General features: G+C 39.1%; 1 protein-coding gene across 1 annotated transcript in view; it reads left to right on the top strand.

Annotated features, from left to right (window-relative positions):
* The window catches only part of hmgcra (3-hydroxy-3-methylglutaryl-CoA reductase a), a 53638-nt gene that overhangs the window by 18363 nt on the left and 15356 nt on the right, over window positions 1–19919 (top strand). Inside the window, exons 3-14 of the mRNA XM_060835937.1 lie at window positions 4542–4653; window positions 4765–4852; window positions 5731–5815; window positions 8357–8462; window positions 8808–8914; window positions 11574–11693; window positions 11950–12110; window positions 13131–13336; window positions 13759–13949; window positions 16561–16755; window positions 17804–17962; window positions 18312–18469. Of these exons, the coding sequence (XP_060691920.1) occupies window positions 4542–4653; window positions 4765–4852; window positions 5731–5815; window positions 8357–8462; window positions 8808–8914; window positions 11574–11693; window positions 11950–12110; window positions 13131–13336; window positions 13759–13949; window positions 16561–16755; window positions 17804–17962; window positions 18312–18469 (1688 nt within the window). The remainder of the gene's footprint in view (window positions 1–4541; window positions 4654–4764; window positions 4853–5730; window positions 5816–8356; window positions 8463–8807; window positions 8915–11573; window positions 11694–11949; window positions 12111–13130; window positions 13337–13758; window positions 13950–16560; window positions 16756–17803; window positions 17963–18311; window positions 18470–19919) is intronic.

Here is a 19919-nt window from a genome sequence, read left to right as displayed (position 1 = left end):
CGGGATATAGATAAGGTGCAGAGCTGGGCAGAAAGGTGGCAAATGGAGTTCAATGTAGCTAAGTGTGAAGTGATTCACTTTGGTAAGAGTAACAAGAAGATGGAGTACTGGGCTAATGGTCGGATATTTGACAGTTGTGGATGAGCAGAGGGATCTTGGTGTCCATGTACACAGATCTCTGAAAGTTGCCACCCAGGTAAATAGTGCTGTGAAGAAGGCATATGGCGTACTGGGCTTTATTGGTAGAGGAATTGAGTTCCGGAATCCTGAGGTCATGTTGCAGTTGTATAAGACTTTGGTGCGGCCGCAACTGGAGTATTGTGTGCAGTTTTGGTCGCCATACTATAGGAAGGATGTGGAGGCACTGGAACAGATGCAGAAGAAGTTTACCAGGATGTTGCCTGGTATGTTAGGAAGATCGTATGAGGAAAGGCTGAGGCACTTGGGGCTGTTTTCATTGGAGAAAAGAAGGTTTAGGGGTGACTTGATAGAGGTGTACAAGATGGTTTAGGTAGGGTTGACCATGAGAACCTTTTTCCACGTATGGAGTCAGATATTATGAGGGGGCATAGCTTTAAATTAAGGGGTGGTAGGTATAGGACTGATGTTAGGGGTAGATTCTTTACTCAGCGAGTCGTGAGTTCATGGAATGCCCTGCCAGTAACAGTGGTGGGCTCTCCCTCTTTATGGGCATTTAAATGGGCATTGGATAGGCATATGGAAGGTAGTGGGTTAGTGTAGGTTAGGTGGGCTTGGATCGGCGCAACATCGAGGGCCGAAGGGCCTGTATTGCACTGTATTTTTCTATGTTCTAAACAAAGCGGATTGAGGGCAGAGCGGTGGATGTGATCTGTATGGACTTACAGCTTCAGCAAGATTTCTCATGGTAAACTAGTCAACAAGTGTGGATCTCATGGAATACAGGGAGAACTTGCCATTTGGATACAGAACTGGCTCAAAGGTAGAAGGCAGAGGGTGGTGGTGGAGGGTTGACTTTCAGATTGGAGGTCTGTGACTAGTGGTGTGTCACAAGGGTCAGTGCTGGGTCCAATGCTTTTTGCCATTTACATAAATGATTTGGATGTGAACTAGGAGGTATAGTTAATAAGTTTTCAGATGACACCAAAGTTGGAGGTGTAGTGGACAGCCAAGAAGGTTACCTGAGAGTACAATGATATCTTGACCAGCTGGGTCGAGAAGTGGCAGATGGAGTTTAATTTAGATAAATGTGAGGTGATGCATTTTGGCAAGGCAAACCTGGGCAGGACTTTAATGGTAAAGTCCCAGTGAGTGTTGCTGAACAAAGAGATCTTGGAGTGCAGGTTTATTAGTTCCTTAAAAGTAGAGTCGCAGGTAGGTAGGATAGTGAAGATGATGTTTGTATGCTTTCCTTTACTGGTCAGAGCATTGAGTTTAGGAGTTGGATGTCATGTTGTGGCTGTACAGGAGATTGGTTAGGCCACTTCTGGAATATTGTGTGTTTCTGGTCTCCCTCTTACTGGAAGGATGTTGTGAAACTTGAAAGGGTTCAGAAAAGATTTACAAGGATGTTGCCTGGATTGGTGGGTCGGAGCTATAGGGAGCGTTAAAGGCTGAAGGGTGACTTTAGCCTCTTTTTAAAAAAAAAACACATGAGGGGTATGGATAGGGTAAAGAGACAAAGTCTTTTCCCCAGTGTTGAAGTCCAGACTGAGAGGGCATAGATTTAAGGTGAGAGGGGATAGATTGAAAAGGGATCTACTGGGCAGCATTTTCATGCGTGTATGGAATGAGCTGCCAGAGGAAGTGGTGGAGGCCGGTACAATTACAACATTTTAAAAGACATCTGAATGAGTACATGAATAGGAAGGGGTCATAAGGATATGGGTCAGTTGCTGACAAATGGGATTAGATTAATTTAGGATATTTGGTCAGCATGGATGAGTTGGACCGAAGGGTCAGTTTCCATGCTGTACATCGCTATGACTCTAATTTTTGTTTTAAATGTAGAGACTTAGTGGGATGAAAATTTTTAAGGACAAGAGGAACCCCAATTTGTTCTGGAAGAGGTGAGGGCAAAAGTGTGGGAGATGGTCTTCAGCCTGAGTGCAACCTGACAACTACAGTGGGGTGAGAGGTTTCTCTATTAAGGAAAAAGGTCATTTCGGAAGCAGCCTGATACAAGGTGGCATCATGAGCAGAGATGAGCCTGAGACTCGGTGACTGGCATCTTTAAAGAAAGCAAGGTGTGAGGTAGTGGGCTTGTCATGGGATATTGGTGGACAGCCTGTCCTCAAAGGGAAACAGTGAAATTAATAAATGGAAGCCAAGAGTCTGAGATGGAGCACTAAAAAAGTGAGAGAGGGGTTGAAATTGGAAGCAATGAGATTATGGATGCACTGATCATCCCTAACTTACTTTCCTGCCTTTTTCTCCTAATCCTTAATGACTTGAAAGTCTCAGCCTTGAGTATTCTTAATGTCCCAGTCTTGACAACCCTCTGGCTAAGAATTCTGCAGATTCATAACTCTCAGAAGAAATTCCTTATCTGTATCAAATGTGTGACCTATTATTCTGGGTTTATGCCCTTTAATCATAGAGCCCCTCCTACAGAGGGAAACTGCATTTCTATATTTACCTTGTCAAGTCCTCTCAGAATATTCTATGTTTCAACAAGGTTGCCTCTTATTCTTTTGCAATAAGTACATGCCCAATCTAACCAAATCTCATGGGACAGTCCCTCCATACCTGGTATCAGTCTAGTGAACCCTCTAGGTTGTCTCCAAAACAGTACATTTTTCCTCCCATAAGGGGCACAGAATTGTTTACAGTAGTCTACCTGTGGTCTCACTAGTGCCTTGTGTGGTTTTTAGCAAAACTCCTACTTTTCTACTGTATTCCCAGTGAAAATAAAAGCCAATGATCTAATTGCCTTCACTGTTACTTGACGAACATTGCTAACTTTTGGTCATTCGTCTCCATAGCTTTCTGCAGTCTTTCTCCATTTAAATAATATTCGGCTCCTCTATTCCTCCTGCCAAATGCATAACCTCCCGTCTCCCCACATCATATTCCATCTGCCGAGTTTTTGCCCACTTGTATAACATGTCTATATCCCTTTGCAGACTCTGTAATGCTCACCATTTGCCTTCCCACTTATTGTTGTCTCAGCCCCAAAATTGACTATATTACACTACTTTTCATCATTGAAGTCATGAATATATATTTTAACTAATTGTGGCTCCAGCACTGATCCCTGAGGCATTCTGTTGCCATCCTAAAAATAGCCCCTTTATCCAATATCTTCTATCTGTTAGCAAATCCTCTCTTCTGCTAATATGACTCTGATACAATCGGCTCTTATTTAAAACAAGCTAAAATCAAATGTCTTTTCAAAATTCAAATATATTACACCCACTGCCTCCCCTTTACCTATCTGACTAGTTGTTACTCAAAATTAAAGTAAGTATTTTGGGCTTTTTTTTTCCCTTGAAGCAATGCTGACTCTGCTTAATCAATATGTATTTCTAAATGATCTGCTATTACATTTTTTAAAACTGACTCAAATATATTCCCAACAACATGTTAATCCGATGTCTAATAGTAACCAATTTTGTCTCTAATCCTTTTTAAATAAAAATGTTACATGGTCACTTTTCGAATCCTCTGGATACTTTCCCAGAATAGAAGGATTTCTGGAGGATTGTCAGCAGCGTTCCCTCTGAGCAGCTGTGCGGACATCCAAGTCTGGTGCACAGCACAAATTTTGAGAATCGGAAATCAGTGCCATAACAGTGTGCTAATTACTTGGCAATGTGTTGGTGTCGAACCCATGACTTTCCATCTAGAAGAACTAGGGTAGCAGCTATGTGGAAGCACCACATCCTCCAATGCACTCCCCTTACTAACTTGGAAATATACATCTCTGTTCCTTCAATGTTTCTGAGTCAGAATCATGGAACTTCCTCCTTTTAACGATGTTATTGAAATACCTACACAAATTGTAATGGTTCAAGAAGACAACTTCCTACCATCTTCTTGGTGGTTAGGGATGGGCAATAAAATGCTGGTCCATCAGTGATGTTCTCTTCCCATGGTTGACTTTATATAGTCATAGAGATGTACAGCATGGAAACAGACCCTTTGGTCTAACCCATCCATGCTGACCAGATATCCCAACCCAATCTAGTCCCACCTGCCAGGACCCGGCCCATATCCCTCCAAACCCTTCCTATTCATACACACATCCAAATGCCTCTTAAATGGTGATTGTACTAGCCTCCACTACATCCTCAGTGTAAAAGAAAATATCCTCTTTGGTAAATGTGTCCTTTCTTGGGAATGGGGATCAGCTTCTATACAAGTGAAGAACAATTTCTCTTGCTCATGTACTCTAAATCCACTTTCTGATTGATTGTTTACTGACTTTCTTTACTAACTTGCATGGTAGCTTTCAGTGCCTTTATAAATAAAGAACTCCTAAGCATAGCTTGTTCTGGAACTAACTGTGATTTTGTTTAAGATGTTGACTACATTTCACTCTTGTAATTTTGTTTTCATAGGAGATATTAAGTAGTGATATCATAATACTGACCATCACGCGATGCTTAGCAATCTTGTACATATACTTCCAATTCCAGAACCTCCGACAACTTGGTTCCAAGTATATGCTAGGTCAGTGACTGCCTGTCCTTGAATACAACTGACACTTGCATTTGCTTATATATGCCTATTTATACAATGTGTTTACGCAATTAAATGTTCTCTTTAAATTTGTTCTTTTAGGGATTGCTGGCCTCTTCACCATTTTCTCCAGCTTTGTTTTTAGTACTGTTGTAATTCATTTTCTGGATAAAGAACTAACTGGCCTCAAGTGAGTATGATAATCCACAATTCAACAGTTTGGGCATGTGTAGATATGCTAGTATATTCACGTTATGACTGTAGCTGTACCTTTTTTAGGGCTACCATTTGCACTCTAATAAAAATTACACTGAGTAGAAGTCCAAATTGTGCTCAATAATGAATAGAATGTCCAATGTTTGACTTTTTTTAAAAGTGACTAGTAACTACACTTGCAGGTAAATAGACAGTTTGAAATAAATTGGCACTTGTTTGCTGTCATTTACAACATTTGTCAGTTCTAAAGTGCTTCATAGCTAATTAAGTATTATGTAGAAAATGTGGCATTCAACTTGTAAAATTAAGGCCTTACAAAGGAAATGAAGTAGTAAATAACCAGTTTTATTCATTCACATGTTGATTGAGAGATTATTGATGGCTTGTACACCAAGAGAATTGCTTGGATGATCGAATAATGCCTTTGGAAGAAGGGAAGCATGCCTTCATTTTAACACTCTGTTCAAACAATGGCATTTCAAGTGCAACATACCCTCCACATGGCTGGCTGATGTGTGCAGAAGAGCAAGGGTAGACCATTCAGTCCCTCTGTTCTACCATTTAAAGAGATTTTAGCTGACTTGTGCCATGGCTCAATATATTTTGCCCTTTGACCAAATGTCTTTTTTGACCGAATGTCTTTTTTTTGCTTTTTCTTAAAAGAAGGCAATCTGAAATTTAGAATTAACAACCGATCTAGCAGCCACTGTCATTTGTGGAATACAGCTTTTACCTATTGGTAACATTCTGTCCTGTAATTGAAGATTTCAAATTGGCTAAGATTTTATGTTTGAATGGATTTCACAGGAATATTTTATCCAAGATTAACTCTAAATTAATATTTCTTCACAGTGAAGCCTTGCCTTTCTTCTTGCTGCTTATTGATCTATCGAAAGCCAGTGCCCTAGCCAAATTTGCACTGAGCTCCAACTGCCAGGTACTGTTACAATTGTGTGACTGAAAGTCTTTTTAACTGATATTGAACAAAAACTGGATTCAAACAGTGTTTTTAAATCAAAATTAGGTGCTGGTTACAAAGAAACATAAAGAAGGAAATATTTAATTTGTGTAGCATAGCTTCTAATGGTCACAGTGGGACTTGTAACAATTCTCTTGAAATGAATAAAATTGTGGCTGCTGCTTATGGGGCAAACTCACCATTCCTGATTAACTGTAGCATGTTTTGTTCTTATTAATGGTTGGTACATTATGTAGCATGTTACATGGGTTTTTTAAATTACTTGTTCATGGGACATTTGAATCACCTGGCTGGGCGAGCATTTACTGCCCATCCTTGATCACAGTGCAGAAGGAGGCCTTTCGACACAGTGTCTGCGCTGGCTGTCTGAGTTCGGAAATCTAATCCCATTCTCATGTAGCTTTGTATGTCGTTTCTTGATTGATTGCCATTGAAGGTGGTGTTGAGGTGTCACTATGACTGCTGCTGGACTTGGGATGTAGGTGCACCCAGAAAGCTGTTGGGGGAGAGTTGCAGATTTTTGAATGAGAGACTGAATGAACAATCAATATAGTTCTAAGACAGGCAGGTGTGTGGCTTGGAGGTTAACTGCATCTGCCCTTGGCCTTCAGGTGGTGAAGGTCACAGGTTTGTAAGGTGCTTTGGGAGGAGCATGAGTGGTTGCTGCAGTGCGTTTTGAAGGTGGTATGCTTTGTCACTACATTGAATTTCCCCTCCAGTGTCTTTAACTTGATATTTGATTCTAGGCCAATGTGTGTAGACTCGAAATTTTTTTTAAACTATAATTGAGGTAGTGGATTACGGAGCAATTCATAATAATCAAAGTTGGTGTCATCTTACAAATTGGATATCTTGTTTGAGAAACTTAGCAATTTTCTGACAATGCAGTGATAGAATAAATGACGCAAAGCAAAGGAAATAGGACCAAAAATAAGCCATTCAATCTTTTGAGCCTGCTCTGTCATTCACTATGATCATGGCTGAACATCTCTCTCCATTGAACCGAAGGGTCTCTTTCCGTGCTGTATGATTCTACGGCCTATTGCTGTTTCCTCCCCACAAGAATTATATCTGACCCCTTTTAAAACATTTTTTTCAGCATTTTGGCCTCGACTGCTTTTGTGACAAGCATTCCACAGATTTACCATTGTCTGGGCAATGCTCCCTTTTAAACTGTGCACACAGCCGTTCTGATATTGTTTGGCATCAGCATGCCAACGTGGGTGAAGAAACTTCTCCTCCTGTCAATCATAAGTGGGCTACTTTAGTCTGTAGGAAACATCCTATTACATTTAATCTGTCTAGTCCTATTCAAATCTTTATAGATTTGAGATTCCTACGGCATGCGTGCACATCCTCCCCACCTTCATGCTTCTAAATTCCAATGAATGCAGTCCTAACTCGACTGGTTTATCTTCGTACGTGAGTCCTGCTATTCCAGAAATCAGTCTGATAAACATTTGTTGCACTCCTTCCACCGCCAGAACATAGAATTCCAATAGGAAGACCAAAATGCACACTATTCCAGATGTGGATATTCCCTGTGCAACTACAGCAAGGTATCCCTACCCTTGACTCTTAACTGCACCAAGGCTGACATTCCTGGACACTCCTATTGAATGGTCCACTCTTGTTCCTATGTTCTACATTTGTGTACTATTTGCCATCTTCACTGCCTGCTGTTGTCTTTTGGAAAGCCAAATCGAATGCATTCAGTAATTGCCACACAAAAGGCTGGTGTACAAGTTGTGGGCTTATGGAGTTAATAATATATTGGTATGGTTAGAGAATTTGTTAACTGATGGAAGGCAAAGAGTTGACGTAAATAGGTCATTTTCAAATTGGCTAGCTGTGAATAATGGAATGCCTCAACGATCAGTATTGGAACCTCACCTTATTTAATTGAAAACTAGCTTCTGAGGTTTGATAGGATAAATACAATGTGGATGTTTTTCTTGGTCTGGGAATTTAGAGAATTGGGACATGGTCAGGATCGGGGGCTGATCATTTAGAATAGCAATGAGGAGAAAGTACTACACTTAAAGGGTTGAGTTTGTCGCATGCTGTGGGTGCTCCACTTTGGAATCTGTTTGAGACTGGATTTTGGTGCCTTAAACAGGGAATTAAGGGAAATGAGGTACAAGTGGGAAAGTGGAGCTGAAGCCAAAGGTCCTATTTAATGATGGCGTAGGTTTGATAGACTATGTTGGCTGACACTCCTATTCTCGTATTATAAGTCATTCTTTGACCTTAATTTGATTTCAAATTAGAAATGTTTTTCATTGATCTCGAAACACCAGAATTGCACCAATGGGTAGGAGAACTAATTATGGCTTTTTTTGTAAATTTGGATGTAAATGTAAAGAATTGTGTTTGTATTTTTGAAAATGTGCATTGAATCTATTCATGCTTTATTTGTTTTTGAGTTCAGAAGTTTTTGCAAACAAGTGGGCAATCATTAATTTTCCTGTGAGCTAATTCTAAGTATCTATTTAACAGGATGAAGTAAGGGAAAATATTGCACGTGGAATGGCCATTCTGGGTCCCACTTTCACTCTTGATGCTCTTGTGGAATGCCTTGTGATAGGTGTTGGTACTATGTCTGGTAAGCCACATGAAATCTATATCCTTGTGTGCACCTACTGTTAGTTTTATCGAAAGTAGCTGGAAAGTTAAAGCTTAGAAAGGGTTTTGTAGGGATTTTCACTTGTTCCATTTTTGTGGGTGCATGAGGATTTGAAACTGTGCTTCCATCGAGTGAATAATTGCTCTCGGCGTGACTTTTGGTGGAGGTGCAGAAGCCACTGTTGAAAAACTTCTCTTAGCTGTGGCTTTAGCTACAGTGTCAAACCCAGCCACAAGTGCACTCTTCGCTATGTAGAAGGTGAGAATATTTAATTGATCAGTAGCAGGAAAGGTTCATTAACATTTATAATTTTTAATATTTTAGGGGTGCGACAACTAGAAATCATGTGCTGCTTTGGATGCATGTCAGTTTTGGCAAACTACTTTGTCTTTATGACATTTTTTCCAGCTTGTGTCTCCCTTGTATTGGAGGTAAGCATGAAGTTCAAAATCTTTTCAATACTGCATTTGACAAAATGTTAATGGCAATTAACGTGTAATTGATAAGAGCTGCACAGTTTAAGTTCAGAGAAAGTTGGCAACCCTGTTTGGCTTGCAAGTGAAGCGTGAAGTAGCACACCATACATGGGATGTGGTCTGTGCTCTAAGTTAGAGGGAGGGTGTTATTGGAGTATGAAAGAAAGCTGGCCAGAAGAATTTCAAAAAACATTTTCTATAAATAACTTGAAATGAGCATGGGTGAGTTTTGAGAAGACTTAATAGCTCAAGTTGAGGTTTTGGATTTAGGCTTGCTTGCAGAGCTGGAAGGTTCATTTCCAGACATTTCATCACCCCACTCAGTAACATCTTCAGTGGGCCTCAGACAAAGCTCTGAAAATTCATGCTTTCTATTTGTGTTTGGGTTTCTTGGGTTAGTGATGTTGTTTCCTGTGGTGAAGTCACTTCCTGTTCCTTTTTCTGAGCATGGACCTCTAGAAAGTCCAACTGGAGATTTAATGGAAAGAAAGGGCATAGATGAATTGAACAAGTATTTTGCAACAGTCTGTAGGGAGTACAAGTAACATCCCTGTAGCAGTGACAAATCAGGAAAAGGAAGGGAGAGAAGAACTTAAAATCATAATCACCAGAGAACTGGTATGGAGTTAGCTGTTGCCTCTGTTCTGATTTATTTCAACCTGGTGGCTTGGAAGAGTTGTTTCAATGGGATGGAGACAGGAAATTGCAGCATAGTTAGCTTAATATCTGTCATAGGGAATTATTAAAGTTATAGCAGGGCACTTAAGGTTTTAGATTTTTGAGAAGATTTGTAGCTCAGGTTGAGGTTCTGGATGTAAGTTCAGCTCAGCTAGCAAAAGGTTTGTGTCCAGATGTTTCGTCATCATACTAGGTAACATCTTCGGTGAGCCTCTGGACGAAGAAGCATTGCTGCTGATTCCTACTTTCTATTTATATGTTTAGGTTTCTTTGGGTTGGTGATGTCTTTTCTGGTGGTGGCATCATTTCCTGTTCTTTTTCTTGGAGTGGTAAATTGGGTCCAAGTCAGTGTGTTTATTGATAGAGTTCCGGTTGGAATGCCATGCTTCTGAGTTCTGGTGTGTCTCTCTGTTTGGCTTGTCCTAGGATGGATGTGTTGTCCCAGTCAGTGGTGTCCTTCCTCATCTGTATGTAAAGATACTAGTGAGATTGTGTCATGTCTTTTTGTGGCTAGTTTTCTGCCTGTTTGTCCAATGTAGTGTTTGTTACAGTCCTTGCACGGTTTTTTTTAAAATGGCATTTAGTTTTGTTTTGCCTGTATAGGGTCTTTCAAGTTCATTAGCTGCTGTTTTAATGTGTTGGTGGTTTTTGGGCTACCATGATGCCAAGGGGTCTGAATAGTCTGGCAATCATTTCCGAGATGTCTTTGGGATAAGATTTTAGAATAATTTGGGAGTTTCGACATAGTTTGGTGAAAGGGAAATCGTGCTCAGAGTCTTTTGAGAAGAGAACATCCCGGAGCACGTTTATTTGGATTTCCAGAAGGTATTTGATAGGGTACCATGTCAAACGTTATTGTGGAAAATAAGTGTTTATGATTATGACATTGCCACCCAAGTAAGCTATCAGGAAGTATACAGAAGATCTAAATGTCTTTTATTTAAGTATGGCAAGATGTAATGAGAGATGTTGCACAGGGATTGGTGCTGAGGCTGCAACTATTCATACATTATGTAAATGACTTGAAGGGATAAAAGGTTTGGTTACCTAATTTGCTGACCGTCTAAGGATAGGTAGAAAAGTTAACTGTGAAGGAAGTATAAGGCATTACAAAAAGACCTTTGTTAAATGAGTGGTCAAAGGTATGGCAAATGGTGTGTAATGTGGGAATATATGAAGCTGCATTTTGACGGGAGCATTAAAAGAAGCACATCATCTTAATGGAGGGAGATTGCAGAGGGATATATCTAGACACTCTTGTGCACAGATTGCAAAAGATTAGTATAAATATGCAACAAGTAATCAGAAAAGCTTGTAGAATATTGTTACTTATCGCAAGGGGAATTGAATACAAAAGTGGGAAGGTTATGCTTTAGTTAGAGTTCTGGTGACTCCACATCTGGAGTACTCTGCACAGTATTGCATACCTTATTTAAGGAAGGATGTGAATGTGTTGGAAGAAGTTCAGAGAATGTTTACGAAACTAATAACTAGGAAAGGTGAGTTTTATGGTGAAGAAATGCTGAACATGCTAGTCTTGTAACTGCTTCAGTTTAGAATAGCAAGAGGCATCTTCATTGAATAAATAAAATCCTTAGGGGGCTTGACAAGATTGATGTGGAATGGATATATTTTCCTTGTGAGAGAGTCTAAAACATACAGGGGTTGTCCATTTAAAACAGATAAGCATATTGCTTTTGGAGCTTGTCTTTCTGAAAGCAGAGTCCTTTTGTTTTAAGGTAGCGATAGGTTGATTCTTAAGCTTGGCATGAAAACTTATTGAGAATAGGCAGGAATGTGGATTTGACATTACAATTGCATCAGTCACAATCTTACAAATATGGAGCGTCAAGTCTGCCTACCACCCAATATGTTCAGTTTTCAGCAAACTATGTATTTTATTTTCAAGATCACTGACTATCACATTTCTTCATAGCTTTCCCGAGAAAGCCGTGAGGGTCGTCCAATTTGGCAGCTGGGTCATTTTGCTCGTGTCTTGGAGGAAGAGGAAGATAACAAACCCAATCCTGTAACACAGAGAGTGAAAGTCATCATGGTAAGCATTGAAATGCATCTGCTGTACACAATGTGGAATTAATAACTTTGAGCACTGCACAATTGAATTTTTATGTCTTGCAATAATTGTTTCTATAAATATTACACAATAATACCAAAATATTGTGGGGAAAATGACTCCATCAATAATCTAGTTTTCTGGCTGTTTAAATGTTATGCTGTCAATTTAGTCTGAATTTGTAGTGAGTTCAATAAATTGTCAATTAATGATTTTTTTTGTTTTATTGGGATCACAGTCTCTAGGGCTAGTCCTAGTTCATGCTCATAGTCGCTGGATAGCAGAACCATCTTCACAGGATAACCCCTTAGAAGTGCCTAAGTCTGGAACAACCATTGATGGAAGTATGCCGAAACGAATTGATCCTGGTGTACCACTCTGGCAGTTCTATCTTTCCAGGTAGCTGAACATTTATGCCAATAGTTGTCACTTCAAACAATGACAGTAAAAGAATATTTTAAGTGGCTACTCACGGGTGCAAATGTGGAAGTTACTTTTAAAATTATCTTAAAATACCAATATTAACTTCAATCAAATACTCAAACACTTACAGTACAGGAGGAAGCTATTCTGCCTGTTATGTCTACATTGGTAATCTAATATGTGACTACAGTTAATTCAACTTTCCAGCTCTCTGTCAATAGCCCTAGAGGCAAGTCAATATTTAAAAACTACTTTTAATGTTATAGGAGTTTGACTCAACCACCCTTTTTCAGGTACTGAGTTTCAAACTCCCACTATCCTCTTGGTGAAAAATGCTTTTTCCTTAACTCTCTTCTTGGTGTTACTCCTCTTGGGCTGAATCCAAAAATGTGGTGCTGGAAAAGCACAGCAGGTCAGGCAGCATCCAAGGAGCAGGAGAATTGACATTTTAGGCATAGGCCCTTCATCAGGAGTGTGAGGGGGAAGGGGACTGAGAGATAAATAGGGTGATGTTGGGGCTGGGATTTTCTATAATTATACACTAAATTTAAATCCAAATTATTCAAATAGACCTCAACCAGCAAGGCTCTTAGCTCAGCCCTGTGGAACTTTGACTAGGAACAGAGTTCCAGTCTCACAAGCATCCTTTTCACAAAACCCCATTTCTAGCCCCTCAGCCAGTTTTGGATCTAACCTGGTAATTTGCCCTGGGTTCTGTGATCTTAGTTTCTTAACCAAACTGCCATAAAGGACTTTATTGAAAGCTTTGCTAAAGTTCATGTAGACTCCATAAAAGGTTTGTGTTGGCCACCTATTAGTCCTTTTTCAAACTAGAGATTGTCCTGGTGACCTTTCTTGTTCTTGAACTGTACTGGATGCAGTATTTTAACTCTATTGGACAAGGCAAGTGTTTTGAGTTTGTAGCCCAATACGACTCCATAAATGAATCCTACAGGTTAATGCATCATTTCCTTTCTTTTGTTTCACCTGATATAGGATGGTCAGCATGGATATTGAACAAGTAATTACTCTTGGTCTAGCACTCTTTCTTGCTATCAAGTACATCTTCTTTGAGAAGGCAGAAACTCACTCGTCTTTCTCATTGGTGGTACAGAAGAAGGATATTGATAACTGCACGAATAATACTGGAATGACCAGATTCCAATCATGTTTAACAGATGAACCAATTAATAAAAATACAGGTATGAGTTTGTATATGCTTTTTACAGTTGCTATGCACTAAAATAGAATTTACCATAATTGAGGGACTGGGATGTGCACAAGTTAAACTAAAGGGGGGCAGATTTCATTTTTTAAAATACTTGAATGAATTAGTTCTTTAATCTGTTTTGTATTTTCATGTTTTTGACTGAATTCAAATTCTTACGCTGGTAAAATTCTTTGGCTTTTAAGTCTCGCCTTTTAAAAATTGCATGATAGTATAGATAATACATTTTTGAGCTTGTCTGAGGCTTACATTTTCATTGGGTTTATACAGTCCTTCTGATTACAGATATTGGGTTCATATTGTACAAGTTGATGATTTTGTTTTGAAATGAGACAGTTCACTTTTATTTCCCTTGCTCTATTTCATAAACTAATCACGGGTAATTTTTTTCTGCAGACCAAGTCATAAAGCCTATTGTGTATTCGATCCCAAAACCGGTCAATCGTTCATCAAAAGCAAATTTTGTGTTCGGAGACTTCACGCCTCCTAGCTCTTCATCTTCAGGAACACCTGAAGAACTGGATATTGAGTTTCCATTAGGACCACGATCAATTGAAGAATGCTTGTTCATACTCCGAAGCCCAGAGGTAAAAGATCTCATTTTCTTAGTCACCGTTTCAACAATTTAGTATGTTTGTCTTTTGAAGAAATATGAATGTTTTCTGTCTGATTTGAATCATGTTCAATGACTATCAGCATTTGACTAAACATTGTTTGTGCCTGTATCAAACTCAGTTACAGTGGATTCATTTACTTTCTATTCATTCAAGGTGTGTTGTTCTTTGCCTATTGCCAAGTTGCCCCTTAGAAAATGGTGTGAGCTGCCTCCTTGAACTGTTGTTGGTGTATGTGTGTCATGGCACAGCATGAACAGCAATAATTTCCAAGTCACGATGGTGAGTGGCTTGGAGGGAAACTTGCAGAAGGTAATATCCACATCTACCATTGTTCTTCAAGGGTCATGGGTTTGGAAGGTACTATTTGAGTGAGTTTCTGCAATGCATGCTGGAACTGGACAGCAGTGTTCGAAGGAGTAAATGTTTATGGATATGGTGCCAGTCATTTTGGCTACTTTTGTCCAAATGGTGTGAAGCTTCTGAATATTATTGGAGCTGTGCTCAGCCAGACGTGGGGAAGATTCTGTCGCACTCCTGGTGCCTTAATGGTGGGCAGGCTTTGGGGAGCCAGCAAGTGAGTTATTTTCCACAAGATTCTTGGCTTCTGATCTGCTCTTGTATTTAAGTGGCTAGTCCAGTTCAGCTTCTGGTTAATGGTACCTTTCAAAATGTTAGGTGGGGATTCAGTGGTAATGCCTTTGAATATCAAGGTGTGATGGTTGCATTCTTTGTTTTAAATGGTCATTTCCTGGCACTTATATGGTGTGAATACCACTTGTCAGACCAAACCTGAAAATTGGCTTCATTTAGACATGGACTGCTTCAGTATCTGAAGAGTGGTAAATATGCTGAATATTAAACAATCATTTGCAAACATCCTCACTTCCGATCATCTTATGGGAGAAAGATTATTGAAATAGGTGACACTGGTTGCATCTAGGATTCTCCCCTGAGGGACTCATGTGGAAATGTCTTGGAGCAGAGATAACTGATCTCCAAGAACGACAACTATCTTCCTTGTATAACATGTAGGACACCAAGCAGTGGTATTCTCCAGATTCCTAGTGACTCCACATTTCCAAAGACCCCTTTGCTACACTGTCAAACACAGCTTTATTTTGAAGAATAAATTTAACAAAATGAAGTGAGCTGGATTCTCTCTCAATGTCTTTATAACCCCCATTGCTGTAAAGCTGTAATGTGGTTAGGAGCTGATTTGCTCTGGTTGAACCGAAGCTGAGCTTCAGTAAGCAAGTGTAGCTTGATAGTATTGTTGATGACTCCTTCCATTGCTTATCAATCGAGAATCGACTGGGACAGTAATTGGCTAAGTTGGATTTGTCCTGCTTTTTGTGTACACTGTGCCGAACGTGTTTACAAGTCTTAGGACTATACACCAGGGTGCTGTCAAATTTGCTGTATCAATCCTGGTGGTGTGACAGGACCTACCTATGAATGGTGTTTTATAGGCATTATGTGTAACTGTATTTTGAGTGTATGATTGTCAGGCTGTTGCTTGACCAGTCTGAGTCAATTCTCCAATTTTGGTATTAGCCTGTCGACCCTGCTGAGTCCGTTGTTTCTGGCTTATCCAGTTGTTTTAATGATTTGTTACACTAGAGCTTGAGCACCACCCACCATTGCTGTGGGTTTCGAGTGACATGTAGGCCAAACCAGGTAAGATGACCATTTTCCTTCCCAAAAGGATATTAGTGAATCAGATGGACTTTTATACATCAATGATTTGATGGTCATATATAGACTTTTTTAATTGTAGATTTAAATTGAGTTCAAATTCCACCATCTGCAGTGGTGTACTTAAGCCCAGGTCCTCAGAATATTAAATGGCCCTCTCAATTTACTAATCCAGTGACTACCACTGCAGTATTCAGCTCACCTTATTGTAGATAACATATATTATATGCTGAGAAATAGGCACCAATTTCTAAACTATGCCTTCTTTATTGCATTTAACATAGGAACTTCTAAGTTTTTTGCCAATTCTACTAATTATGGAAGGTTCACAGTTAAATTTAGTTGAATTTGGATGTTTAATTTCCCAATTTTTGATACATGTCAACAGCTGAATGAGGAATTTTAATCACTCCTAATTAAAAGGGCTCTCTAAATTGAATTAAACAATTTTTTTTAAAGATGCACTATTATTTTGCCAATTTTGAGTTTCAAGGTTAGATATTTTCTAATCAATACTTCCAAATGTGTTCCAAATACCTCTGGAGCAGGCGCTTATAGTAAATTGGTAGCTATTTATTTCAATTTCAATTTCAATTTCAATAAAACCTGCTAAAGAATAAATGTTAATGTAGAGCTCTTGTGATTAAATCACTGGTAAGGTAGTCAGTCAGGGTTCAACAGCACACAGAAAAAGGCCCTTCAGTCCACTGACTCTGCACCAGTCAAAAACAAGCATCTAACTATTCTGACCAAATGTTCCAGCACTTGGCCCATAGCCTTGCATCAGCATCACCAGCACACATAAGAATGCTTGTAAAATGTGTAAGGTTATGTGAATGCTAATGATTTAAATTAATTTCAAGTTTTTTTTTATAATTACGTCCAGAGAGGGGCAAAATACCTTACTGATGCTGAGGTAATCCGTCTGGTGAATGCCAAACACATTCCGGCTTACAAACTGGAGACTATGATGGAAACTCCAGAACGTGGTGTGTTCATACGTAGACAAATCCTGGCTGAAAAACTGCCAGAAACTACTGCACTACAAATGCTTCCTTACAAGGACTACGATTACTCACTGGTAAGTCAGTTCTTAATTTTAGTGATTTGGAAGAGTGAGATTGAAACGCGTTGAGATATGGAGGCACTTTTAAGAGTGAGCAGTTAGAGATCTGTGGAAAACGTATTCGTCTTTTTTTTTTCTCCGAATGAGGTAAACTGCTTTAAAGGAAAACTAATTATAAATGTTAGAATATCTTCAATTGTATTTTTAAACTTTGACCAGTTTAGTTGAAGCATATTTTAGTTTTCCAAGAGTGAAATGAATAATTCTTGTCAAGATTTTCACTTGATGTGAAGGCAGGATATTGAGTTTGTGTGTGCAATTTTTAGTTCCCTTTCTTCTCAGTCAGTAGTGACTCAATCCTGCAACGAGGGATTGTAAGATTTTCTAATCGACCTGTTCAGAGATGTTATTATGTACCTCCCTGAAGCAGGTGGGACTTGAACCCCACTCTCCTGGCTTAATGTCTCCTGTGGATATTACTGCTGCACTACAAGAATCAGAGGTCTGATGGAGGAATATGACAACTCTACACATCTGTGAAACTCCAAACATCTCTATTGACCCTTTTTTTTCCTTCAGTGATTGTGGAATAGGAGATCAAATTTTATATCAAGCTCCTTCCAGTTGTACTTCATATGTGTCTATTAACTTTTTAAACCATATGCTCCCAATGGAGTTGACTTCCCTATTTCAGGTATCTGCACTTGATCTTGCATGCTTTGTGCGTGAAGTTTTTAATAAACTGGAGTGCAGTTTCTTCATGGCCTTCACTTGACATCCAAGTGGATACTGTCATCAAATGTTATTGACATGCATCCTGAAGTAGGAACTGCTTGGTTAGTTTATTTTTACCAAGGGCACTGAGGCCATTTATACCACCAATTGATCTCTGGAAAATTTGAGTGAAACTGGGAATATCTAGATATGAATGAGTCATTTATTTAAGCAGCTGAGCTTTGACAGGAGACATTTAAATCCAGGATTTGTAGTTTTGATTTTGAAATTTTGAATTCCACTTCTTTTAATATATGTGAATTTTACTTTGTCTAACCTGATCTGTTAGGTTATGGGCACTTGCTGTGAGAATATCATTGGCTATATGCCCATCCCAGTGGGAGTTGCTGGTCCACTTTTCCTGAATGGGAAGGAGTTCCAAGTGCCCATGGCAACTACTGAAGGCTGTCTTGTGGCAAGCACTAACCGTGGTTGCAGGGCAATATGTGTAAGTAGATGTAAACTTTTCCATCGTTACATCAAACAGATTCAGGAACAGGTTCTTCCCCTCTGGTACCTGACTTTTGAATGGACCTCTTGTTAATGTTAATCTCTTTCTCTTTATGCCTCGGTAGCTGTAAGATTGTATCTAGCACTGTTCTAAACTGTAGGCACTTCTATAGTATTATATGTCTCTAAAGCACATAAAATAATACTTTTCACTATATTTTGGTATGTGACATTTAATACATCAAATTAAATAAACAAAATCAAATGCTTTAGAGTTGAGTACTAACTATTTTAATTTTTTAACTTTCATGTTAGTGCAACTAAATATTTTAAACTTTCAATCTAAGCTGGGTGGTGGAGCGCGGAGTCGCGTTTTGGCAGATGGAATGACTAGAGGGCCAGTTATAATGCTTCCAACTGCATGTGAGGCAGCAGAAGTGAAAACGTGGCTCGAGACCCCCGAAGGCTTTCAAATTATTAAAGAAATGTTTGACAGCACTAGCAGGTGAGGTTTTGTGTATTCTACCATATTAGTTTGAGACTCTTGAATTTAAGATTTTTCTGTTATTCCGTGGTGTAAGGCTGCCATGAAGTGATAATATGGGTCTGTTTCTTTTCCATTTCCTCTTCCCAATTTCACCCTGCTTTCTGCCTCCAAGGTCTTTGTTTCAATTACCTTGGAGCCTTCCAGCAGAATATACGGACTGAGAAATGTACACTGTTTTAAAATTTGAAGTATTGCTGCATTGTGTTTGAAATAAAGTTAGATTTTGTATTTATATGAGACATTGTGAATTTCTGCAGTAGTTTCAAGCATTGTATAACTTAAGAACATGGTTCTATTATGTGCCTGGAGGAATTTATTTAAAGTGACATTAAATCACTGTATACCAATTGCATGACTAGAGTTTTGAGTTTGGTCTAACTCTAAATCTAGTTTAAAGCAACTTCTGGCTTCTTGGAAAGAAAAGATATCATCAGCTTCTCACTATCTGAGTTTGAAACAGAGTACAACCCATTTCCATGAAGAAACTTTCAAAAGTATCTAGAAGACTGGATGATTTTAAACATTTGGGAAACATCAATATATTTCTATTAGTGAAGAAGTCTCTGAACTTTAGATTAAATGTTTGGAAAGTATGAAGTGCACATTGTACTCTGTCGACAAACCACAATTGTGATGAGAACAAAAGAACGAGGACCAGGCGTAAGCAATTTACTCATTCAACCTGCTCCACCATTTACTATAGTCCTGGCTACTTTCATCTCTATTTACCTGTCTGCTTTCCTTAACCCTTTAGTAATGGGTTAATTTTTTTTTAGAAATCTCTCCCAAGTTTATTCAATGCCCTGACATCCATTGCACTCGAAGGGAGTGAATGTGATAGATATACACCTGTTTGAGTGAAGAGATTTCTGCTCCTTGCCATTTTAGGCTAAAGGGCAGAAAATTTAAAACTATATCCTGTCACTCTAGATTGCTTGACTTGGTGAATTATCCGCTGTCTACTTTGTCAATCCTATTTATCATCTCTTATACCTTAACTGGATCTCTTCTCATCTTTCTAAACTCTAGCAAATATAGACCTAACCTGCTCAATCTCTTGACAGAAGGTGACCCTTTCACATTTGGAATTAATCCAATGAACCTTATTTGAACTGTATCCTTCCTGAAGTAAGGGGGTAAAAACTGTATGTCGTCCTCCAGTTGCAAGTTCACAATGCTTTGTATAATTGCAACACTACTTCCATTGTTATACTTCGTTCCTTCAGCAATAAATGTCAAAATCACCATTTGCTGGTCCAACCTGTCCACGCTGACCAGATATCCCAACCCAATCTAGTCCCACCTGGCCCATATCCCTCCAAACACTTCCTATTAAGAGGCATTTGTATGGGTATATAAAATGTTGCAATTGAACCAGCCTCCACCACTTCCTCTGGCAGCTCATACC

The sequence above is a fragment of the Hemiscyllium ocellatum genome, chromosome 2, assembly GCF_020745735.1.
Source record: "Hemiscyllium ocellatum isolate sHemOce1 chromosome 2, sHemOce1.pat.X.cur, whole genome shotgun sequence".
In the NCBI taxonomy this organism is placed as follows: Eukaryota; Metazoa; Chordata; class Chondrichthyes; order Orectolobiformes; family Hemiscylliidae; genus Hemiscyllium; species Hemiscyllium ocellatum.
This window is presented reverse-complemented; position numbering and strand designations above follow the sequence as displayed.